General features: G+C 30.3%; 1 protein-coding gene across 5 annotated transcripts; it reads right to left on the reverse strand.

Annotated features, from left to right (window-relative positions):
- Window positions 1-26,954, reverse strand: org-1 (T-box transcription factor 1). Of its 5 annotated transcripts, none has more exons than XM_088205613.1 (9): window positions 26,884-26,954; window positions 21,854-22,038; window positions 8,971-9,110; window positions 8,678-8,907; window positions 8,456-8,612; window positions 6,018-6,173; window positions 5,880-5,947; window positions 682-776; window positions 1-620 (listed from the first exon to the last, which is right to left on the reverse strand). In XM_088205613.1, exons 2-9 carry the CDS (start codon window positions 21,933-21,935, stop codon window positions 133-135), a joined length of 1,416 nt encoding a protein of 471 aa, XP_088061739.1. In that variant the 5' UTR covers window positions 21,936-22,038; window positions 26,884-26,954; the 3' UTR covers window positions 1-132. The 5 variants fall into 5 exon arrangements, with proteins under 5 accessions (XP_088061739.1, XP_088061741.1, XP_088061740.1 ...); XM_088205615.1 differs by having other exon boundaries at window positions 26,856-26,909; XM_088205614.1 differs by lacking the exon at window positions 26,884-26,954 and adding an exon at window positions 26,609-26,781.
- Window positions 26,955-27,826: the final 872 nt, after the last annotated feature.

A 27,826-nucleotide genomic window follows, 5' to 3' on the forward strand; every position in this document is an offset into this window, starting at 1 on the left:
AATAGATAAAATAATTTTATTTAAATATATAAAAAATATATCTTAATAATATAAATGTTAAGTCTTTGGATACATTGTATTTTATATTATTGTTAATATTATTATTAAAAAATATAGTATATACATAAATTATTATCTCGGAGCATAGTCGTGCATTGAGTAACTACCAACTGTAGGTCCTAGCGAAGAGTTCGGAGTAGTTCTCGAAGGAAGCTGTCCGGGAGCTGTGGGATAGAATCCTCCTTGGTATGCATTGTGCCCACTTGTTCCGTATACCGATCTAGGACTGGCGACAAAGTGACTTGAGGTAGATGGCGATGTCTTGGGCGCGTAAGATGGTATCTGATGGTTGTACGAGTGATGATTCACCAGATGGTGGTGATAAATGGGTCCATAATTACAAACGTCGCTTGGATAGGGTTGAGAAATTTGAGCTAGATTTGAAGGGTTTGGTATCTGTAAAGTCGTCGGTGGTGCAAAACGAATAGATTGAGGTTGAACCATTGTAGATTGAACCAGGGCCGAATTAGGCTCGCTTATATTATTATTATTCGTAGGTGTTAAAGTTGTTGATTGGATAGTCTGAGAGCCAGGCGATGGGTGATTCATGTTATCGTCATCTAAAAAGATTATTTTATTAAATTAATATATTTTCTTATACAAATATTATAATAGAATTACCTTTAGTGTTAGAATTTGGAGTTGTTCTGTGTTGCTGGCTTCGACCCGAGCGTTGTCCGCCTGTAAGCTGCAGTTGGTTCATAACTTCTGTGCCGCTGAAACGATAATAGAAGTTTAAACGAATCTCAAATATTTGCATTCCGTAACATTTTAAAGATAACATAAAACACGTATCGTTTACGTTGATAGATCCGGAATGTTATTACAAATTCTATAATGTTATGAAGAAAACGTGAATTATTTGTTTTCTCGCAGCAGAGAAAAGGGCGCCTTAAAATAGACGCTCTTTGCACAATTCATCGGTGAGTACACTTAATTTTTATATATTTATATTCGAAAGATATTTACAAATTATGATTTGCATGAAATACTATTGAATGCTTATTCAGTATTTGCTTTTCTATAATTTCATCTTTCTTGCCAATTTTCAATAATAAATTATGCTCATACTATATCATGGGTCTCAACGACCGTAGATTTTGCCTCCCAGGAGTCGATATGACTCTGTTAAGGGTCAATTTGCGCTCTGAGGTCGATGGAAAAATAATTATTATTATTCACTCATATAACTGTTACACAATTATATTCAAACATGTGTTAATGTATAAATATAATTATATAAATGTTTTAATACAACACTCACTAGTAGTAATAATAAATTTAATAAAAAAAAAAAAAAACAGTTTTTCCCACTTTTATTTTTATGAAGATAATAAAAATCGTAGATTTTTAATACATATTTACTGTAAGTTTTTGGTTTGTCTGCATAATTATATGATTTTTACAGAAATGTTCTGCTGTGAATTTTTAAGGCGTGGACTTTTATTATTTACATGCGTGATAGACGTGATAGAATAGCTCTAAGACCTAGGTTCAAATCCTATATAAGCCCTAGTGTTTTTAAATTTCACCAATTCCGATTTTCAAAAATCGGAATTAGTTAATTAAAATGAAAAAAAAAACACTTTAAAACTTATGTTTGAGTGAGAAAAGTAATCGTGATAAGACTTTAAAAAAATACAATTGCGTTCTTTAGAGAAACCCTGTCCATCTACCAGACGTAGACGCCAGAGATATCATTAGTTATTAGCCACGCTGGATCTTGGGTCTGTGATTAGAGTAGAGAGAACAGCGCAATCCCCAGCACCGAAACAAGCTGCCATCCGCCGAGATTTGTCCTTGACAGGTTGCCCCACTGAAGACTCCGCCTCAGTTGAAGCATCCCTCATTGAGGCTCCTGAGATTTCGGCCTCCATGCTACATCTATAGAGCAAGGATCTTATCAGAGGGTCAGACAAGAGTCGATGTCCACATTATGGCATCCAACGGCTCCCTTCACCAAAACCGTATCCTACAGAGCTTCTACGGAATAAGACTCTTTAGATGTTCAGATTGGAGTCTACGCCACTTCGTCCTCCTAAGGACGTTCCACGAGCGTTCCCACTGCGACAGTGCCGACATGATTTATTGCTTTTGACGTGGATTTTTGACTTCTGAGAAAGGATAATTGTTTTTTGTGCTCTCCTATTGATCAAAATTCGCTTTAGATTTGCATCGTTTGATTCTCAATTAAGTCGCAATTGTTATAAAAGTCTTATAAACTTTAGATAACTGAGCGTTTGCACTGCGACGGCACAATTTTATTGCTTTTGACGTAGATTTTAAACAGGGACCCCCTTGAATCTGGCCAGAAAATGATTATCATAGAATGAAATACTATGAATCTTAATAAAATGCAAATATTAATAAAACGACCACTGACTAGCCAACCTTGCCCCTCCCTTCTCCTGGAAAAATTTGAAATGACGTACCTGTTATCTATATATGGTATTTTTATTTGGATAGACTAGTGTGCATCGAACTGTATAAATTATTTAAAACAACTGATGTAACCTTTTATCATGATTTACTTTTAAATGATTGCTAATAGAGAAATCCATAAAATTTAAATATGTTTATTAAATTGACTAGTATGTACGCACGAGTTTACCAAGCACGTTGTTTTTGTCATGTGTTTAAAATGACCGTGTCAATGTATAATCTCATTAAATGCGAGGTTCTTTCGAGACTAAATTGTTTATATTTATGTCAATGGCGGTATGAACAGACGAAATGGTGCTGTGAAGTTAAAAAGCAGAAAGAAGGGGCGTTTATTTATTATAAATCTTTAGGCATTAGCCCAATGCGTTACAATAGGGTAAACATAGTCAGCGTTTACAAGTAGTGAGACATCAGACTGAAATTAGTGACATATTTTTTAATAATTATACACAATAGGTGCCACAATGAACGACCTAGCTAGATTTTATTGAGATTAGAAACAAATAATCTGTGATGTAATCAGATTGTAATTATATAATAATCACGATACGATAGAACTTTATCGTATTTTAGGTATTAGTCACTGACTGTACCACTGAAGCTAATCATGTTTATAATGAAGACATCACAATGTCACTGATGAACTCATTCAACAAATTGTTTTGATATGCGTTAACAATCAATGGACTTTATGAACCTTGTCAAGTGTAAAACACTGTTATTAATGAAACGATTATTTTATATTAAAACCTCAAAAAGAGAAATCAAGTAACTAGCATATTCAATTATAGTTATGTTGAAAACGTATTCTTACTTTTTTCTAGTTTTATATTCTTACATTCCGGATATGAAAATTGTGTGTTTAAGAATATTCTGTCATATTTACCCATAGATATAATTAGATTGTAAATCAACAGTGAATTTGATTCCTAAAAAGAAATTTAGGTATATCTCCGGTTGTTTCATGAAACGAAAAAGCAAATAAACATTTGAGCTGATGTGACTGCGGTTTATGTCGCTGTCACATGTCATTCTCGACTTTGGTGCGTAGCGTTTAATTCCAAAGGGATTGGACAGTCAAAATATTGTCACTTTAAGAGTGGCTTGTAAACGAACCGAGTAATAACCGAAATAAATTCAGCGGACGTCTCTCCTTTGAAACGGAACCATCGCGTATGAAATATCGCGCGATAAAATGACAAACTTGAACAAAGAAAATCTTTTATATATTATAAAAAAGTAAATATTATAAACTATGACAGTTCGTGTGAAATATTTTTATTTTTGACTCCAGAGCGAGTGTGCCACATTTGGTGGCGAACAAATAAATCCTGCGGTCGAAATAATGGTTTTGATAAAAATAAATGCCAAATTTCTAAGATGCGGCTTTTTTGCCCGGCGACGGCTTGTTTATTTTTTCAAAAGCTCTCAGCTGAAATGTTTATGGTTTAGATGGGAAGTACGTTTAAGAGTAGAGCAATTCACGAGAGAAACAGGGCCGGCTCTGTATAAACTTTTTTTAGACTCGATTTAGTTATAACTCTATGAATACAAAGGAAGCACTGAATATAAATAATGCAAAATAGTATGCTACGGATTTATATATTAGTTTATAATTTTGTGTATTTATACTAAAAAATTAAAGAGAAAATACACAAAGCAAGATAATTTAACTCTCTTTTATGTTATATTAAATAAGTTGTAATACCCATTCGAAGTTTCGTGTGCTCTTTCAAATAAACAGTAAACGTTGCTCAAAGCGGCAAGTAAAAATATTTTCTATGTAAGCTAAATATTTAATTATTTATTTAAATAACCCCAATGCGCCACGATGCTAAAAAAAACATAAATAAAAAATATTAAAATTAAATTACACGAACTGGACCAGCTTCTTATCGCTGACATTAAGTAAATCAATATACAATGCCAGCGTATTAAGGAGACGGATGGCAACAGCCATAGGCGAGACGGCTAATGCGGACGTCTTAGCACTAACGGACATCAAAAGAGGACGCGATCGCGACTGTTGAGTCTAAGACGTTCAGAACCCAAAACTGGAATTCCTTGAGAATAGTTTGATTATCGACAGCATTCTTTAGTAGTTTGAATAAATGCTTAGCGACATACTCAGAGAATCGTATCCAAGCGCTCCTAAAAGAAAGGCGCTGGGATACAAGAACGGTTAATAACCAAATATCCTCTTATAAAAGTATCTGAACTATATTACATTTTCTGAACTTTTTCGATTAAGGAGTATTTGGTTAGTATGCGACTATAGAATATAATAAATTATAGATCTCGATACAAGAATCCTGCGAAATAAAGTGAAATGCGTTCCTCAGCCGAGCATCTTAGAAGACGCAGAGGTCGTTTACGTGTAGAAAGAATCAACACTTGCTATCAAAAGTGAGTCCCAGATCTTTCGTGGAAGTTTCTTTAGTCAAAACCTTCCCATCGATATGTTTCTGACATGAATGTGTAATTTTTTATGAGTTCCGGTGTGTTTTAATTTATGCGCTAAACGAAAGAACCACTAATCGATGAAAAAAGCAAGTTATAAATTAAAATAAATTAATAGCTTTTTATGTAACTCTTTGACGTTATATAAAAGTATATTTGTGTACTCTTTCTGAAGAACCGCCTTCTGTTTTACGTACATATGCATGTAAATGTCATATAAATAACACTCTTAAATTAATCACAGATTTATTTACATTAGTATTAGTTCATTAAAAATAATGTTTCTTTGATTTTTGTGTAATTAAAACACGACATTCATTCGTATTGATGGCACAATGTTTAAATTTACCTAATTAGTCAACATTAGTCAACATAATATACACTTTCTTTTATATATAGAGAGAGAAAGAAGAGAAGTGATTCGTCCCATTGGCGCTAGGCTAATAATATAATGACACAGTAATACAGTTTAATTATAATGTGCCGTTTGAGCTATTATTTAGACGCTATTTATGACGAGTCGTTAGCGCAACGTGTGGCCGCAGTTAATCCCATATGACATTCTCAGTCACAACATGACTGTCAGCGAAGATAAAATAAGACAAGCAGTGGCCAATCATAATATGAAACTGATATATTATTTTTATGCGGAAAAGATCATTATCATAAATAATAACAGCATAAGGATAAGATAAAACATTTTTTAATCTCCAAAGTTATAAACATCAACTTTTAATCTCTAAGAAAATGTTGCATCTTTATTAGCGACCATATTGCCGACAATTTATTGACTGCGCAGCGGCCAATATTGTGTTTTTAAAATTTTAAGTTTTCAAGACACCTTTAATGTTCACCGCTGGCATACATTATAATAATTTACTAATATAAAATATTAAAAGTGTAAATATAATGCTTACCAGTCGTCTGGATCGCAGTCTCTAAATCCCTTAGCGAATGGATTGCTGGCTATTTTTAATTGAGTTATCTATTGATATAGAGAATTAAGATAAGTTATTTGCGTTACTATAGTAAATTAGAGTATCTTAATAACCTACTCTGTGATTTTGATACGCAGTTACTGCAGTGAAACAAGTTTCAGGGAAAATAAACGTTCGATAGTTTGCAGTGTTGTCAGCTGGAGGTGCACCTCTTCCCGGAAGATAAACCACATGAAATCTTGGTTGATATCGATGCATTGAATTCAGTATAATCTAAAATAAATAAATAAATAGAATTGTTTGTTAATAATTTTCACGTCCTAAAAAATACAATTATTTCTATAAGAGAATATATAAATATATATTGATACTTTGCGTTTGGTATAACCTTAACTTTAATTTGGATACTTTGCACTTAGTACAACCGAAAGGCGACGCTATTTTTCGGAGTATGCTTAATTCATTTAGGTTAGGTTTTGGTTTGAACAGCAAGTGGACGTTGCGCAACTGTCAACGCAGGCTAAAGTAGACCGTACGCCAAAGTGGCATCGTGAAAAGTATCCATTTATAATGAAAATAATCTGTTTTATAGTGGAAAGTAATCAATGCAAAGGATAATATTTTTCTTATGTGCATTTTATTTGTTCAATGTTGAAATATTTTTTTAATGTTGACTAAATGTAATTATATTAGAATAATATATTTTTCATGCAATATATTATATTTGTTATTAGTGCAAATCGTTTTATTGAAGTGAATATAATCTAAATGCAGTTAATTATCACCCGCGCTATTCTTTATACTTACCAGGCGCGTACGGTGAGATACATTCCCTTTCGCTCGCTCGCGTGCTAAGTGACGAGAATGAGTGAACAGAAATGAGCGTGCGGAACGCATGTAACACACGCCCATATCTCTCACTCACTCTCGTCACTTAACACGCGAACGAGCGAAATGGAATTTATTTCACCGTACGCGCCTGATACCTACTACTCAAATTTTGTTCACTATATTTTATATTTAACTTATAATATTTGATTTTTAAATTCAAAAGCAACTTTTTTTCTATATATATCTAAATTAAATAAAAACTCATAATATATTATTATTTTTAAATTATTAATATATTGTTTAATAAAAATAAGTATATTAATGTGTGCCTTCCTGTGATGTACACCAAGTATACATGTCATCTTATTATGTAAATATCTCTAACTATACCGGTATTTTTCTGGTAGCAATTCGCAAATAGTCATATTTTTGCTTCGCGCGGAAGCGACGTTTGCAAAAGATGTTTATAACTTTATTTAAAAAAATAATTTTGCTAATAATTATTCAGTATTCAATTGCTTAAATATTTACATTTTAACCCATGACGAGTATACTTCGTGTACATCACCGGAGCGCGTAGAACTTTTTTTAAATCATAAAGTTTAAAATTTTATTCATTTTATATTTTTGCTACTTTGCTACAAGTCCTTTTACATATTCTACACTGGCACCCGACACTAACACCTGCATTTGATTTGTATATCGATATTATTAATATTTGTAAAATAAAACTGGCTAAATAAATCAAACCAATCGGCTTTGAAACCCGAAATACACATACAAACGGAATTGATATAAGGTTTTTGTTTATCTGTATATGGAATAGTGTAGAGTACGCTCGGGATAAGGATGCCGGTTTGTTATTGTGTGCGTGTACATGTATATGAGAGGGAGAAGCGATGTAGCGTGTACTTCGTTGTCTCGCTTTCTCTTTTAAGGACAGTCGCTGATTCGTCAACGCTGGTATTCGTCATTAAAGTGCAGTGTGGCACAGAAGTTCGATCTTCTCTAGTGATTTATTTTAAATAACTTTGTGTTGATATTGGTTTAACCCAGATATGCCCACTGTCCCATGGGTAGGTCACTAAACTCGTGCCACTGTTTTTTATTTATAAATGAAATTTTAAGAGAACAAAATTTCTTGGGCATATCTAGGCTAATTGATATCAAGGCTTCAAATTAAAATATTTTACCCGTGGATTAAAATATTTTAATTATTTTTCCATTAATCCGTACGTTGTTGGTTTTTTTACACTATTCTCCGTAAGACTTAAAAAAAGTTATTATTCTTATCGTTGCGCCAATGATATTTTTTTAATTTATTCAATGGATTCTAATGATTTAATAGAGTCGTCGAGCCATTAAACAATCTGCGAATAATTTCTTTCCCCATTTTATATCTTTTTGCTTTTGAAGAATAGCTACAGACTTCATTATTTTTTTCACTAGTGAAACATTTTGAATTTTGCAAATATTTAATTAATGACTTCAATGTCTGGTTTCTTCGATTATATAATATATTTTTAATTGTCCGTTGAAATTTCCAACTTAGCTCAGATGTATGTATGTTAAATAAACATACATTTTCTTTTAAAATAAAAAAATTAAATATTCTGAGTGAAATTGTTTTGAGCCACAACAGTTCACCCACACAATAACAAACCGGAATCCTTATCCCGAGCGTACTCTAACGAGAATTAAATTTATTTATAAAATAAACTCACGTGTCCATTATCGTCTAGTTGATTATTGGTTAACTTTAACTTATCGAAAGATACTAATTGCTTCATCCATTGTGAACCAGGTGCAGGTGAATCAGGATGCACGTGAATCCTGGGAGGAGAGGTAGGATCGGCCTTTCCTGCTACTACCCAAGAGGAACTATAAAATTAAAAATGTATTATATAATTATCAAAAATATAGTAAATATTGTAGTGATAATATACCTGTGAAAAGCATATCTATATCTTTTATCATCTACAGGTACAAAATCCATAATTAGCATATACTCTGCAGACGGGTCCAAGCCACACAGACGAGCTTGGAATGCCGGAAACATTCTTCTTCCCGCTTTGGTCACTATCATCTCAGTGCCTAGTTCGTGAAACTCGTCCCACAGTGGTTTCATCTCTAATAAGGCGCAACATCCAGCTAAACTGGGATGTAAGGGTAAGCTCTGAAATAATAATAATATTATTTACTACATCTAGATGCCATTTTATGATAAGATGAAACTAACCTCTTTTCTTTGCGGCTGTGCTCTATGGTTGTGAGCTGATGTAGAATCTTCATTATCAGATCCTGAATCTCCTATTCTTGAAGGGGAACACTGCGAAGTTCTCGTGTCCGTGCGACTCCTACCCGCAGTTTGAAGGCACGCTAAAAAGAAAGGAGATCAATTAAAATAAAATGTACTTCAATCGTGGTGGTGCCACTTTAAATAAATTCCAAAGTTCAATACCGCTTTGCCTGAATGCCGACATGGCATTTGGCTGTATTCCCTTTGGCTACTTAGAGATGCATTGCCCACATGCCATTTTTAAGAAAAAAAGACTGTTGTCTTTGCATGACGCATTGTTGGCAATTAAACAAGTGAGAGAGTGGACATAAATCTACGCTTAATAAATAACAATTGAATCTAGTGATAAAATTGAAGAAACAATAGAATACTATAATTTTATTTAATTTAGGTACATGTGTAATAAAAAATGACAATTTATATTTTTATTAAAAGGTATTTATATTTCCTTCAAAGTAATATCTATCATACATATATATTTTAAGTTTACCAATCAATACTACTAAGTAAGTAGTGAGACACCAGACTGAAATCAAATAAAACTATTTTAAAAATTTGTAACTGTTATAAGAGCTTACAATCAAAATATGTCATTATAAACGACGTTCATCAATATGAGAATAGGAAAATCTAGGAAAACCTAATCCGTGCTGATCAATTAGAATTATTATTTTACGACATTTTTCACGGCAGACTTGCTTGCTTTCATTGTTTTCAACGCAAAAGATTTTTTTTTTTTAATTTTACTACAATACGATAGTTAATTAATAGCGAATTGAGGATCTTAACCGGGTAAATTTTAGTTGTTTTCTAAATGGTTTTCTAAATATAAGCAAGCGTTGAAGATTTTTAGGTAATAAATGCAAATTATAAAAAGGTATTTGTTATCTGTGTTATCTTATCTGTCAATTCCAGTGATTTTTTATTTTTCAAATTTTTAATGATACTTAAAAAATTAAATTGTTATCTATTGCATAAGTTTTTATTTTTTTATCAATCTAATAATACTGTTTTTAGTTTTATTTATTTTTAATTTTAGCGAGTTTGTGCGACTTAGAAAAAGCGTGAGCTAACATCTCTGCTTTTTCTTGATCTGTTTTAGCTATTGTATTTTCAGTTTTTAACGCTGAAATTTTCGTGTCTTTATTTTTAAGCCATTTAGTTTTTTTTCTTTTATGCGACTAAGTTTCATTTCTAATGATCTGAATTTTACCGAAAATATTATCAGTCGATCTGTGTATTAATTTTAATTCTTGCCACTGATTTCTTAATATTTTTTTTAATTAATGAAATAAAGCTATATTTGATTATGTATATTTTTACGAGTAGGTATACTTCCGACTGGAAACACTAAGGCCGGTTTCACACGTGCCGGATGGATTTGCCCGGCGCCGTGTAGTGGGGGTGGTGTTGTATGGGCAGCGTCGGGCCGGCGCCGGATGGATTCGTCCGGCACGTCTGAAATGGTAGGTACTAGTTCATACAACACCATCCCCACTACACGGCGCCGGCCCGGTGCCGGGTGAATCCATCCGGCACGTGTGAAACCGGCCTAACAGTTCATAAAGCGGAGCTGCGACCGAGATTTAGAAGACCGAGGAAGCAGCAATTTTCCCCTTCATATCAATACTAATCCAGCTACGAAGTTTGAAATCCATAGTTCAATCCGGTTTTTGAAGACGATTAGATTAAAACAAAGGCAGACAAAGCTACGAGAACATCACGAATCTATAGTTTTTATACAGGTTGTAATGCGAATTTAATAATAATTTATAATATTAATAAATTTCCTTCAGTTCAGCACAGTTTTTATTACTCAGATACTTCTAGAGCACATGAAGTTTATTCTTTTTTAAATACAAAAATATCTTCAGCAGTTGATAAATGTATTTAGATTTAAAAAATCATGGATGATAAATATAGAAAACTTTTTTATGTACTCTCCATTACTTTATCAGCGGTTATAATGCTAATATAATATATTATATAATTATTTACATATTCCAAAAATCATAAATAAAATAAAATCGTGCTTGCTCTAGTCCCTGTCAAATAAAATCGAATGTATCCGAAAGAGTTACAGCCACACCTTTGGGGTGACTTGTGGCAATAGAAATCGAACCCGACCATTGCGGAACATCTGTATATTTGTGACTTTACTATACACACACGAGGAAACTTTACGATCATCTCGCAGATGCTGCTAAGCTATAAGTGGTTTAGTAATGGCGCATAAATAACGAGCCGCTCGCGTGCCGCCAATGTAACGCCCCTGCTTCCGTCGTTGGCGACAATCGTAAACCACCGACAATGTCGTTTGAACACCGAAGTTCGATTTTTCCACAGAGTGAAATTTATAAGTATAAAACACAAACGTTCGCTGCTCGTAACTATTGCTTTTATTTTATGACAGAGCTGAAAAGATATGAAAGATAATCACGAGCTTCGCCTATTATTTACGGTGTGCAGGGCGTTGACAAATGCGTCTGGTTTTAGAGTGTGTAAATAAAAGTAGTATAAAAATCACCCTAGATCCTACGGGTATAACTTTGCTGCATATTTAATGTTCATAGATCAATATATTATTTTTTGTAGTTAGTGAAGTTAGATAGATCAAAAGGCGATCGTTGTATAGTTTAAGCGAAAGATCAACGAGCAAATTGACAGACATTGATCTTACCAGGCGTCACCTGGTTTAGCTATCTAATAAATAAGTGTCGGCCACATGTCACGGAACATTTTTGAGATGGCTTACTATTGTAAACAGCGATCAGGAATTGCCCAGTGCCATTCATGCTTGATTAATGCATCGACATTTCGATAGTTGCTAAAGCGTCCCAATTAAATCACTCAGATGCTTTGCATAGAACGATGCATTAAATAGGTCTAATTTATTATTTAATCATTGTAAATATTACACAAGTAGTTTTTGTTTATTCTGTAAAATAAATATTGTTCTCATTAGATATCATAGAACTATGCCAGTGTTTCTTTCAACAAGCATAACATCTCTGGAATGCATTATTTCGAATAGTTTTCAGCTCACCCATTGAATTGCAATCCAGTGCGATATCGTGATTTAAAATAATAATTTTTGATTACTATTCTGGTTACTTTCCTCAGTTTACTTAACACAAATGACTTATTATCCATACGACCTATGGGTAAGAAATCGAAGTGGACTCTCGTAATCGAAGAAAACGGTAATGAGAATCTCGACATTCGATTAAGCTTGACGTTGCCATTAGAGTCTCCAATTACTCGAACCATCAACTACTCGAGTATCGAATATTAAAATTTTAAAATACTCGAGTACTCGAGTACTTTCGAGTATTTACCAAATGTACCAAAATAGCTATTATTCAAATTCGTGCACATATAAATAAATAAATAACATACTTAGTATGTTAATTTTTACAATTATTTTAACTTCACGAACATACTTTTTAAAAACAATAATGCAAAAAGTGTCTCGAATTTAATATTACTGCTAACCTTTGGTTTTATTATTCCCGTTATGGAAAAAACCCTTTCCGTTGCTGTTGATCTTATTGTCATTAACGCGTTGGATAAGGCTTCTAATTTATATCTGTTCGCTTTTTATAGATATACAATTTTTTGAACTCTCTTTTTATGTTCTCTTCTTTCATTCCCTTCAACTATTGACAAAATAGCATTTTGTAATTCTTCTTGAATAGATTTTTTTTCTTAACAATATACAATCTTCTAATCCTTCTGATTAATGCGAAGAATTTAAATCTGTATCCTTCGAAGATGTATTTGGGTGAATCCCTTTCACTCTAGAGCTAAACGGTTCGCAAAGAACTGACTTTACTTAAATGCGTTTAAAACACACAATTGTTTTGATTTATATTTTAAGCTGAGGGATCAGTATAAGCAATTGACAACACTTTACGCTACAACTGCATAGTCATAAAACCTAAATTTTTTTTTGTTGATATTTCATATTGTTCATTGCCATAAATTAGATAAGTCGGGACTGTCGAACAGAAAACACAAAAGAAATTTCTCCGTCGTACCCACTAACATAGCCGACGACCGGAACTATGCAACTATGGAACTATGAAAAAATTATACCTGATAGTAACCGCTCTAACTCGGGACTTCGGGCATAAACGCCAAATAAAAGCAAGACGTTAACCTTTACCGGACCGAGTTAAAGTTATTTTTGTTTCTGAAATATTTCAAATTTTTTTAATTTCGAGTATTAATCGAGTAATTTTCAAAATACTCGATTATCAAGTACTTGAAAAAATAGACAAAAATACTCGAGTATCGAGTACTCGATTACTCGAATTGGAGACTCTAGTTGCCATGGTCATGGATTTTCAGGGCGCTTCTACTATAACGATTACATATTTATTTTGATGTCAAAGCCATACGTATACTTAGTATTTCATCTCGAGAATTTCTCGATAAAAATGCCAAATCGAGAAATTTGCTGATTTCTCAAGAATTTTCTTGATAAAAATTAATTTGTACGAATATTTTTAAATGCTTTATAACCGCTGCATATGAAAGGGCGGGTCCGTGTCAGATATTTTAAAATGGAAAAAAATAATGTTTATGATTTTCGTTAATCTAAGAACTACCTTCGTAACAGGTGAGAAAAAACCGCTCTGCGTGGGAATTGGCAGATTGCAAATATGTATAAAGGCTTACCACATTTTTTTTCACTTAATTTTTTTTAATAAAAATGGAACACGGATAGACGATACCACTTAGTGGTATGTGCTTTTTGAAACAGTTATTTGAATAATAATGTGTGTTAATGTACCTACTAATATGTTTTAATAAATGATAAATGTTTTAGCACTATTTATGTACTATTATATTTTAATTACTATGCTCAATAAAATTTACATGTTTAAATATTGGCAAACAATTATTGCAAAAATAAAAACAATTCAGATTATTCATATGTACCTATAAAGAATATTTTTATTTATTAAAATTTTTCGGGAAAATTAAGAAGCGAAAACGAATTCTCATTTCTTGAGAAACCAGAATGCTTACTCATGATTCGTTATGAAACATAAGAAAAAAAAAATTTTTTCAATAGTTTTAGAACAAATTTGATGTCAGCAAAAATATTGCTTCTAATGAACCGTATCTAAACCAGAAATAAATCCATAAAACTTTTATTTTAATCGTATCTGCGAGATCGTAATTAATAACTATGATATAAATATATTTTCGATAGTTCATCACAGATTTGTTTTTCTGAGATTTTTATAATTTCATGGATGAATATCGAGATATATTATTTAAATATGATCAGACATAGTATGCTGTTTATATTGAAGTTTATATTTACTAAATTAAATTTACAAACTTTGATTTCAATCTTGTCTCTTACTACTTATGTCTTGGACCCGTTGTAATGCATTGGGATACAATGCCTGTAATGTTATAACATAATATTTTTAAAAAATAATGATTTACCGACTAAGTTAACACAATTCCCTTATTATTTCACATTTTCATCGGTAGTTGATATATTATAGTAGCCCGTCCATCATTTTTCGTTAAGTTACAAACGTTTACAAATAGGCCATGAAGGCTTATTTGTAAACGTATAATTCATTAACTTTTCGTTTAAAGATTGTATCCTTGCTTATAATGGTTTTCAAAATTTGATTTAATTCACTGTATTTTATTTTATTATTGACGCAAAATTAAATCCATCATTTCCAAAATAAAGAGATTGCGTTACAAAATGCGTCATCGATAATTTGGTATCAAACACAAACTACGGGTCCAATATGGCTGATAAATAATATTAACGTGAGATAAATATGAGCTCAACCGAAAACGAATAGACTGCAAAATTATATTTTTCAATCATGTGTCTATAAATATAAATATTACACTATAATATTTACAAGTTTTGATTAGGTAATACAAGTTTTTTATTTTAATACAAATTTAGTGAATTTGTTCTCAAAGAACTATTAAAGCTTAATGGCGAATTGATTAAAAAAATAAACGTATGATTTATTTCACTATTTTGTGATATCAATAGACTTAACTTGAAAAATAGCAGATGCATTTTATTTATTATAAGTGGCATCAAAATTATATGGCTTTGTAAATGGTCAGAAATATGTTTCGAAAAATGTCAATTTGTATTAAAAAGTCAAAATTATTTAATTGCTACTATTATTGTAATATATTGAATATTTATTATTTACATTAAATATTAATATGATTCATAAGATTGGTAATACTTTTACTAATTTAACATTAAAGTACGTTTTAATAATTTAAGATAAATATGTATATGTTGTTGTAAAAATATGTATTAAAAAGTCTGTACAGTCGTATAAATAAATTAATTAAATTTATAAAAATAAGTAAAATTAAAATTTATGAGTAAAATATCAAATATAAAAAAGCCTATTACAAAATTAATATTTAAGAAAAACAAATATTTTAAAATACAGTACAGGCTTATTACCATATTCTAGTTTACAAAAGGTAAAATTAGAATAATAGTTAAAAATTTAAGATATATATACATTGAGGAAAAATACAAAAAAATTTATAAAGAAGATTTATTTTATAATAATATATAAACTCTTTTAATGTCATAGAAATTTATTACCAACTTCTTAAAGGCAAATATTCTAGATTTTAACACAAGTTATTCGTTTAATGTATTTGCTGTATTTCCAGCCTCAAAAGTTACTAACTTTGTGTTAGAATGCAGGGTTGCCGAGAGCGAACCCGGGCCCTGGGAAAACAATGATTCCGGGCCTCATGACAAAAATGACATTTTATATATTTTTTATGTTTAGCTTTTTTAGACTTATATACCTTGGTAATATATTCTAGATAATATTTGAAGTTATTGTGACAATAATGACAATAATATTATTTGCATTAAATAAAACTATTCAAAGATCTGATTTATTTTAGAAATATTTTTCTGGAGACCCAAAATTTAAAGATCCACTTATGCTAAAAATGTAATAAATATACACTCAACGATCTTCCAATACATCATACCATAACAATGTGCGTCCACACGATCGGAATCGCTTGCATATTCGAGTAATTCGTTAGGTAGTTACGATTTTCGCTCTCAATCTACTATATTTAGCTTTCGTCCTCAACCGGGGTGTCGGAAGACGACGCATAAATCTTCATTGCCGGCGGGCCTGCCCTGGCATTCGAGACCCGGCGTTTTACCAAGATTTATATAGTGAATTTGTTGTACTAATTATTTGGCGCAAGACCTATTTGTTCCCCGAGAAAAGAGAGAGAGAGACATTTTTTAACTCAAACGTCTTCATCACTAAATCTTCACAGAGTGTCATACGATACGACACCGAAGAAAAAACTTAAGATTAATATGAGTTCGAGCATTTCCGTTTCGATTGCGCATTGTGTCCAATCAATCACTTTTTACAAGAAATATATTTGCGGATGTTATACTAAAGTCATGCCAAACAAAATATTATTATGATTTAAGACATTTAACGTTAACGTTAAATATACACTTTGGAAAATATAGAAAAGTAAACTTGATTACTTGGACTTTAAAGTCCAAGTAATCAAGTTCACTTTTGCAAAAATGCTTCCAAACATTCGGTTATTTCTTTAGATTTGATAATAAGCATTTTTTGTTAAACATTACATTGAATGACAAGATTTTTTGTGTTTATATGAAAAAATATTTTTTTATGAATGTTTATTATATAGAAATTCTTTAAAGTACTTTTCTAAAATTCCATTTATTTTATTTTGTATTTTTCCAGAATGACATGTGCAAATATCACGTCGCTACTGTTCACCGTTTGGAAAAAGTTATTGTTATAGAACGATACGTGTATTTTTGTTTTATAGTATAGACTTCGCTAGGATGAAATATAAATACAAATTTTTGTCATACAGATTCAATTAAACACTGATTTTAAATGTATCAACCTATTTTTTAATTAAAGATATCATTGATATTTTTTCTGCAAAAATATAATATATTCTTTAACAAAATCCCTATTTATTTTAAAATTGATTTTAATATCAAATAGACTTTACAGACCAAAATTTAAAAAAAAAGCCAGCAAATTTTTAGAGATGATATTTCGAAAACTCAACCTGTTTGCTCAAAAATCATTATAAGTTTATAATAAATTATATTTTTATTAAAATATCGTTGATTTAAATTTTTCTGCAAAAAAATATAATTTATACTTTGCCAAAATATTTACAATTATTTTTTAATTGCAATTTTAAGATAGAATATATACTAGATTTTGATACATTTTATTTTTAATATATTTTTTATGGTACATATATAATATTATATATATATAAGCTAAAGTAGATCATTATTTTTTATATCTAATATGTATGTATACAGAAAATATGTACGACTCAACTCGATTTAAATTATACTCATCAGCGAGATTCAGAAAATCTAGGAAAACCTAATTTGTTTTAATCTATTGGAATTATAATTATATATTAATCACTAATTGCAAACTCTCAGACACGATGAAAATTACAAAGGCTCATATGGGATTCGAACCCAGGTCTTTCAGGTTTTAATCACCGACTATACTTACTGGTCATAACAGTTAAAGATAAATTTTGTTCCATGCGTAATTTAGAATTAAGTGTTCAAGAAGTTTTAACTCTACAATAATATTAAAGTATTATCTTTAAAATGTAATACGCTGATTTTTTAATGTCATTAAATTCATAGCATATATTTTTTTTAATTAGTATATTTCATTAAGTAATACAAATTTAATTATTGTTAACAAAAAACCTCAATTACTAATTACTTAAAAAAATAATTACACCATTCCATACACTCTAAAAAAAATATTTTTGTAAAACGGAAAAATTAACTTTTTGCAAAAATGAATAATTATATTCTGGAACCCAAAATTCAGATTTTTACTATAAAATATTTAAAAAAAATATTCGATTATTCTAAAAAATTATAAATTGAAACATTGTATAGTTGTAATTAGTATGTAATTTAATATATAGAAGGTATTTTCTCATTATTGCACAAAAATATAATAATCCACAATTTCTTTCTGATCATTCACAAATATCTTATAAAAATATTTATTATTTATACAGCATTTAGAATAAATATTAAAATCACATAAGAACAATAGGTGTATTCTCAATTATTTTAGAATTTTAAAATATAACTTCAGTTATGGGAATATCATCATATGTATAATAATATTTATTATAAAATCATATCGTACTATTGTTGCATTCATAAGTATAAAAATAAAACATTATAGTGTATTAAACAATAATTACTTTTAACTATACATCTCGGTTAGTAAACTTCGCCACCTAAAGAGCTATTTAAAACATAATTGTATTGTGATATTATGAAGCGCTTTCGTTTATTTATTTTAACTGAAGGTGTCACAGAACAAACGCTTGATTTCTAGTGTTTATTTTCATTGTAAAATTACAGGGTTATCATTTTAAAAAATATAAATAAATAAGATGTGAAGAGTTGCTCTATAATAAAAATTATACGAACTACCAAGACTAAATATTAAATATAATAAATTTACTAAATTTAAAAAAAAACAGCATTCTCGCATTTTACCCACTGAAAGAAATTTCAGAACATTACTTATTATTTTGAGATTTTTATTCTGATAAAATATGTGTAGAAATTTCTATGCATATTTTAGTATATAAAAGTAAAAGATATATTCTGTTATATTTTTTTTTAATATTTGAGCTTTCTGATTTTTGAAATATTTCATATCGAGTCCATTACTTCCTATGCGAATTATATAACCTATAGATTCAAGCGATATATTAAATGTAGAAAAACAATTATTTTTTCCTTAAGCTCAATAGAATCTGCAGCCCTCAATGTCATTTTGACGAACGTCAATCAATGAAGACTACAGTCTCAAACGTGTCACATTGACGCTGACACTTTTGAGTCAACTGACACCAACACATGACAAAGCTACTTGTCTAAATAACCACGTGTTCTGTTCCACACGCACACTTACTTGCTTTTTACAGTTAGAAATAATTTTACGTATTGCATTATCTTGTACGAGAAAACACTCGAGATGATATAATATATGCAGCAAATTGAGTAAGCGTCTGTGAAACCGTCGATAAATTATTTAAGAAACTTGTCTTAAACGACGTTTTTAGTAATCGAGGGGGTTGAAGTAGTTCAAGTGCATCTACGCTGAGGGTCTCCTGGATGAGGTTGATTTCTTAAAAATTAAATATTTGTGTTATCACTAATTTTTGTATATTTAAACCTCTCCGTATTTATCTACTTATAAATCAAAATATTAAAATCTCACAGTTGGGGTTTTTATTTCGAGAGTTTCAAGGGTTTGGTGATTTATATGCAACCCGCAAGCCCACTGTCGGCTTCGGCATTAATACTAGACAACTCGTGACATACCGAAACAAACTGCTTATGCATACCTTTCTGAAAATCTTGAATTCCAACACTCCCCCCGCAACGTCATATATTTTTTCATGTTGACGAAAAACATCGACATTTTGACGCATATTATTCTCGCTTTACTATTAATTTTATATCAAAATATATTCAGGGTGGGCGCACATACTAAAGTTACAGTGCATAAATTTTTCACCATTATATTATAGCGTATTTATAGAGTGTTAAAATATTTACTTGGGTGTGCGTTGTATGCTTGTAATGATCGGATAATTATTGGAACGACAGATATATTTGTAATAATAACTATATTTTTTTATAAACATATTCAAAGCAATTCATCATTTTTCGTAGACAAATATGCACCTTTTCTTAACATTTTTTTTTGTATTTGGGAGTGTCCAGACCACACATGTATTCACACGTGGTGTGCCATTAAAATATTTCCACAATAAAATACACGCAAAATTAATGATTAATAAAATCAATATAATGTTCAGGATTTAAGAACTTACAATTATTACATTTCTAATTACTTGAGATATTATACTTTTTTATTGAAGATTTAGATATATTATATAATTTAAATCTTCCTATCTTCCTAAATCGATTAAATCGTAACCAAACACGCCCTAGACTTCCCAGAGGTACATAGTTCATTGGGGGGTCCTTTGGAAATATTTGCGTACACATATTTTCCAAAATCCGGAACGCACAGAAGTTGGTGTTTAGTCAGCCAGTTCTAATGACTACTTTTTGGAGTAATACTATGTTTCTCAAATATTTTACATAGTAAGAATTAGTAAGACGTTGCACGAACAGCGATGAATGGTAAATTTTTTTTAAAATATCTAATATTATATAATAATGATAAATATTTTCTGATATGCAATTAAAAGAAGCAAAACTAGATATAAACGATTTTATTGCTTTTGACCTGGACTGGAAATCTACTATATGGCAACACTGAGCAACAAAGAAAACACGATCAGGTAAATATTATGAGTAGATATTTTTAATATTTCTTAATGCCTAATTATAATATTTAGCATAAAATATGATTTCAGAAAATATGTCTTGTATTTATTTGTAGCATATAAAGGGTTAACTCGCACCTATTATTATTTATTCATGAAATTATATAACAATATAAAAAAATACATAAACTGCCATTTTTGTCATAAGGCCCGGAATCATTGTTTTCCTAGGTCCCAGGTTCGCTCTCGGCGGCCCTGGACATGGGCTCAAAATTTGAATCCCATATGAACCTTTAACAAATACAGGTTTTTTAAATCGGTTAATACGAGTGTAATTAAGACGCTGTAAAAAATATTTAAATATTATTTGAAATTATCTGACTGCGCAGCGAGAATTTTTTATAGATATTTACATATAAAGGGTTATTTTATTACAACTAAATTCCAAACAAATATTTTTTATTAAACTGTTGGAAAATTATGAATGTCCCAAAGAATTGCTCATAGTACTTTTTTATAATTGTTTAAGATTCTCCTACGAATGAGATTTTTTTCAAGAGACATACATAGGTGTGTAATAGTGCGAAAGTTTGGAAACCAAACGTCTAGGTCGATCTCGTGTTTGTCTTGACACTGCCATAATGAATGTCCGCCCATTCGTTAGTAAAACGTCCGTGGAAACTTATGTCACCCGAACACTTTTTTTATAGGCGCCCTGTAATTTATGCTCCCTAGAGACCAAGAATGCGCTGTATATTTGTACGCGTTTATTGCAATAATAAATAACTATTTACAAATTTAATCGAAACACTAAATCTATTTTTTGATTGTTAAATAAATAATTAAAATATATTGCTTTCCATTTTATATTCGTTCAATGCAGTGTTTGTTTTAGTATTTTAATGATAATTTGATTTACTATTTATTGATAGATGTATTTAATAGTCTAGCCTAAATGTTAATCCATTTTACGGGACGTCAGAATAATACAATTAATTACACGCATATTTTACGCTCCAAATTGTGTCATTTATGAGTACGTGTCTGGAATTTACGACCGGGATTTGTATAATATAAGAAACTTAGTTGTGTCACCAGGTCGAAAACAAACTATTAATCAATTCGCTACATTCTGTGCATTTTTACAGCTGTTGTTGATTTATACCCATTAATTATGGCCAGGAGGAGTGTTAATGTTGACACAGGATTGATCCCAGGATGCTTGTTGGATAGTCCTATGGGACTTGGCGCATTTTATGAGCAATAAATCATTTAGATCGGAAGTCAACACGGAACAAGGGTAGGTGTTTTTGTTTCTGTTTTCTTAGATAAGCAATCGTTTTTATTATCTAAATACATATTTAACCTAAATATATAGTAATAAGAATGATCATACCTTCAATTTGCTTCATGGGCTCCATAGTCCCGCTGTATGGCGTAGTCCACGGTCCATAGCAGCATTCTTCCGGCTGTTGCATCTTAGAGCTTTCTCGTATATCTTCTTTTATTATCAATGTTATTACTTATCGTTTTCACCGCACTTTTCCATGATACACTTTAATTCAATATCTTTTCACGTACCTATAACACGTAAAAACAGACCGTTAACTATATTGTCGTGTGTGTATGTGCAATAAAATTGTCGCGACTACGCAGAGGTTAAACGTCCGTATCATCAATCTTAGAGGACAGAACAAAATGTTTGGAAATTCTGAAGTGCAAATGCTAATTTCGCGTTGAATGACGAGTCCGCGGGCTAATGACGCGACGATGGAAACTTCAGGATCATCAGTCGTTTGGATAGCGGGTAAAAAATATTTCATGTATCGCACATCAAACGATACAATTAAAAAAAGCACTTCATCTCCCACGTTACTCTTTTCGAACAATAAAAAAACACCATATAAGCAATATAAAGAGAATTTTTGATTTACAAAAACATTATAAATATTATCATTTACATAATTACGCAAAAATATAAATAGAATCATAAAACAATATTTTGTTATTAGTAATAAAATAAATATTAGATTGTATCATATATTTGTCTCATTTTCTCCGCTTGGATTTGGAACATAGATTTCTGGTATCGTTACCAACTACACTGCCAAAAAATACATTTTAATTATAATAGTGACAATTAAGATCTCATCCTAAAAAAAATTTTGTAATCAGTGACTCCTATATTATTTTATACATTAGTCATATTTTGCTTTTACTGCCGAAAATGAAAAAAACGCGTCATTAACTTGTGAGCTGCTATTATAAATGAAAATGGTTTTCAAAAAAAAATATTTTCACTATATAGAACTGCATGTATGAAAACTATTTTTTCGATCATTCTCAACATTAAATTAAAACAGAGCTTTATTACTTATTGAGGATGTGCAATGATATTTTTAAAATGAGCAAAAAATACATTTAAAATGTATTAGGTAAATTAACTGACAATATATATCTTGCGACGGCAGTCAAATCCGACTTAAGTTATTAGTAGTATTCATGTATTTTTATATAAATGCATGACAACTAACAGGTTAACCACAGTTTTGTGGTGTGATACGTTCATCCTAAAAATCAGTAACGGATAGTAAAGAAGTTGGAAATTTGAGTGCCGCATCATTTGAACTAGACCAAATTTCTGTTTTCGATTCTTTACTAGGAACCAATGAAAACGAATTATATTTTAAACAACTTATTAAAAGTGCGTCAAGTATAACAAACATCACAGCAGAGTAAGACAATACAAACTATTTCTAAAGCCAAAGTTATGTATCCGGTAGTATTGAAAAGATATCATTTACTACGAACTACTGCCACCAAAGTAAACTATTAATTCCACTAAGTACTGCTCGCAATTGCCAGAAAAAGGCATAAGTTAGCCTAACGTGATGAATATTTTTTAGTCTTTTTTCATGTTTTTTTTTCATAAATAATTAATTTTGAAGTACTAATAAAAGTAATGATTTATAGGGTCAATAACTTATTTTATTTTTATCAATAATTTAAATAACCAATCAGTATATTTATCTTTTTAATACCTGAAATAAGTAAAACGACGAGTATTCGGTAAATCAAATTAGGCTAGTAAAAATGTAAGTTAGTGATAAAAAAAAATAATATTAATCTATATGATATTATTATTTAAATTTATTATAACGCTTCTTAAGAATAATAAGCAATAAAATTTACTATATTTTTTTAAGCCCTGTTTTTAATTTGACCGACACTGTAGTTACGATTAATATACTGTGTATGTGCTTTTGTATTAAATAAAAACAAATCTAATATTTTCTAGGCAATAAATTGAAAGGATATATATTGTACATATAAATTGAAATAACCCATATAAGTAAGTTTAATTTATTTTCAGCTTATGGAACACATTTTCACACGCAAAAAAAATCGCAACGAATTATTTATTATTCCTCTGTGAAAAGAATATACAAAGCGTCGCGTCTAGACCTATATGTATAACAATGTTTGTTATTTTAATATATTTTTTTAATCAAGCGCCATTCTAGCCGTAGAAAGCCCCGTTGCCATTTGTCTGTTAGCGCCGCGGCAGACGCTAACCCGACGCTAACTTATAATTACAAGCGATCAAGAGCCGGGAGTGGGGAGGTTATCAATGATACATTTTGCGTTCTAATAAATCTGTTAACGAGGTGATTATATCCATGACCTGCCCCAGTCGCGAGTGCATTGTGTCGATTTTTCGAAAATGTCAAAATGCTAAAATGGGGGGTGATATAAACGTCAACGCCTGAACGCGCTAACTTTTTGTCGCGATTATATTTCGCGAATAGCTCTCGCTGCTCGACAAAAGAGCAATTTGTACATTTTAACGCGTCGACTCTTTTCACGACCGTTATTGAGATAGTTAATTGGTAATGGACGCTAAATAGCGTGTTTATATCGAAAGCAGTTGTGCCAACGAAAGACATTTGACAAATTGTTCTCTTTTTTGTTTCATTGAAATATTTTTTTATCGAAAGATTAGATTGAAGATTAAATCTTAAAAACGAGTCAACTGACATTTTTATCATAAATAATATCTTTTAAACTAAGCTTCGTGTGCTTTTGAAAATAAATGCACATTACTAAAAAACATTTAAATGTTTAACTACATGATTAACATGTTTTTGATATAAATATGTATTTATATGCTAGAGAGTGTTTTTCGTATAAATATGTATAATAATAAGCCAGATAAAAACATATTTACTGAAAACAATTAAATATTTTAGGTTATGTAATATATGCCCTTCATAAAATATACATATGTGTATATATCATATATTTCAAATGAAGGCTGATGTACTTGATTTTAAAACTTGATTAAACATATATATCTACTATTGAAAGGAAGACACTAAATAAAAATTAAGCTTTAGTTTTGAACTATAGTTTTCATGTAAAAAACAAAACGAATGTATAAAATAAAATATAACATATATTGCTATAAAATTTAAAAATAGTAAATAATTTGCATATGATTAATATATATAAATATGTTAGTGAAAATGTTCTTTTATAAGTAAAAAATTATTCAAGACACAATTTTTTTTGTAAATATATATCTGGAAAATATTGTTTTTTTATATCGCATATTCGGTTTTAATGTTTAAAATTAAAAAAAAATACATTTTTAAGAGCAAAATATTTAAAATTTAATAATACAGTCATGACTGCATTTTAATAAGCACAAAAAATAATTTAAGCTAGAATTATATCATACTTGTAAAAAAATAAAATACAAAATGTTACAATAATTTTTTCTGAATAAAAATAAAAAAAATATTTTTTTTCCATAAAAGCAAAAATCTAATTATTTAAAGAATTTTGATTAAAAAATATATATATTATTGTTTAAATGCGCTCCTTATTTATAAAACTCAAAATATAATCACAATCCATTTAAAATAAACTAGAAGGTCTTAAATTTTAAATTGTATATACATAAATTTAAATTTTTTAAATTAATAAATTTCCAGCTATTTATACCAATTTTGTGACAGCGAATTTCCTGCTATACATTCTGTTATTTTGTATTACAATAATATTTTTTTAATAAATAAAAAAATAATAAAATGAAAATTTACAAAATTTCTAAATAATTAATTATAGCACAAAATTATACTTAATGACATTTAGTTTTTTTTTTGAGTTTTAAGCTCATGGAATCTATTACATGTTTTTCTAAGATGTGACTCATTAAATGAGATAAAATAATTATAAATGCAATTATCATCGTAGGTGGGCTATATAAATATGTACTATATTGCTATATACATATTTATGCTACACTATTTAATTTATTTATTATATGCGGTCTATGTGAATTTTGTCTATTTTATTTCTACAATCGAAAAAGTAATTTATGATTGATATTAGAGTTTCTAAATATTGGTTATTTTTAACTAATCGAATATCAAATATTAAGCGACAAAATATTATTATATATTAGTAGAAATATGAAGAATCTAAAGACACAGTTTGCATAATGAATATAGGTTCATACATACAATACTATGCTATAAAAACTATAAAAATATATCAAGTCTGTCTTAAACTATTATTACAAAATTTAATTTCAATTATACCTGCTGCCGAAAAAACTTCCACTTAAAAATATATTATCAAATAAATTACTTACAATTAAATATGTTTTGTTTTAATTCAAAAGAAGCAATAAAAAAAGGGCGCACTTGGATTGTAGATAATGTAGCGGTACATCGAAAAAATCTGCGATGTTATAAAATATAAACACTCAAAAAATAATACACAACTGTATTTTAATCTGTTTTTGACGTATATAAAAATTTTCTTTTGTTCGATTAATAAAATAAATTCAAATATATACTAAAAATGTGTGTTTTTCTTTTAAAAAAAATGTTCGGATTATATTATAAATATTTTTTAAAAAATACACACAAATTTAAATATATCTTCGGATTTGTTTTATTAATCGAATATTCGATTTTAATAAAATTTGACTTTTCTGTATATATTACATTTTCTATTTATCGGTATAAAATTGTGTTTGAAGCTATATATATAATTTATAATATAACACAGCTGAACAAATATTTATGACACTATTGTTCATTTACTCATAATAGGAGATAGAGAGTTGGGAAAAATTAACATCCACAGAATCCGATAGAGCCAATTTTCCGCCGGTCCACTATACACCAGCACTTCATCACTACGGCGGTTTTTCCTTTCGATCGAAACACCACAAGTCCACATTTTCCTCGAAAGTTCGACCGCGTCGAGATTTACGCGTCGGTAATCCGAACATAACTGAGTCGTTTGTCGTTCGGTCCGGATTATATTATTATTATATGCACACACACACATTCACGAAGAAGAGTTGGAACAAACAAAAATACGAGAAAAAAATATCGGTGGTGTACGGACGGAAATGGTGCCACAGTACACGAGCTGTCATCGGCGCGAGCGAATCCCAACTTCTGACAGGCGAGGCGCTAAGAGATCCAATACATTTTTCGTTGGTCTTTTTTTGGACACACTGTGCCGCGCCCCCTCCCCTGGCCGCCGTGTCTCCGCCCATGACGACGGATCCGGACTTTTCATCCGACGTCAATTCGCACCAGCCGTATATTAAATGCGAGCGCAAATAAACCGGAAGATCGAACAGCAAACAGATCGATCGATCGATGCTCTTGATCGAACTCTGTTTTTTTACGCAGAATGGATATTGCAAGAATTGAAAAAAAATTCAAATCCATTCATTAAATCAGTAATATACAGTGTTTCACTGAGCAATTAAAAAAAGTGTCTTCTATTAAGTTTCATTGTGAAAAACAGTCACTTTTTATTCGGTTGCTACTGCTAGTAAATAATTGCAGTTTATTAGTTGAAATTATCACATATTTTTATTTATTTATATAGTAAATAATCTCAAAAAAATAAAGGTTATAAATTCTTGAGATGCACGTTCCACAGCAGCTTTGTCTATAAAAAGTGACAATGTTTGATTTTGATTAAGTATTGTAAAAGGTATTTTTAGAGGGTTTTTTTTTTGAACTGGCAACATTTTTACTAGCGTCAGTTAATTTGACTGCTGACAGCTGATTTGTACTCAGTTTAATTTACCGTTTCACCATGAATATACCTACGCTAGAACAACGCTTGAAAATTGTGCAAATTTATTTTGAAAATCGTGGTACAGTTCGCGAAACTTACCGTGCGCTACGTTCATCTTACGGTCGACATAAACGTCCATCCTAGCAAGTAATTCGGATAATCATGGATCGTTTTTGCACCACGCATACTCTAGTTGATAATACGCATCCGCAGAGACGTCGTACAGTGCGCACCGAAGAAGTTGTTTCTGCTG

Source organism: Plectrocnemia conspersa, unplaced genomic scaffold (genome assembly GCF_051122295.1).
Source record: "Plectrocnemia conspersa isolate PC_06_02 unplaced genomic scaffold, ASM5112229v1 ptg000002l, whole genome shotgun sequence".
NCBI classification, from domain to species: domain Eukaryota; kingdom Metazoa; phylum Arthropoda; class Insecta; order Trichoptera; family Polycentropodidae; genus Plectrocnemia; species Plectrocnemia conspersa.

Excerpts from the sequence above, each read along its gene's own strand:
- org-1 (XM_088205613.1), bottom strand. The coding sequence starts at position 21,935 with ATGCAACAGCCGGAAGAATGCTGCTATGGACCGTGGACTACGCCATAC. Across the intron at positions 8,908-8,970 it reads CACAGCCGCAAAGAAAAGAG|AGCTTACCCTTACATCCCAG; the intron begins GTTAGTTTCATC and ends TTATTATTTCAG. Across the intron at positions 5,948-6,017 it reads CTGCGTATCAAAATCACAGA|ATAACTCAATTAAAAATAGC; the intron begins GTAGGTTATTAA and ends CTATATCAATAG.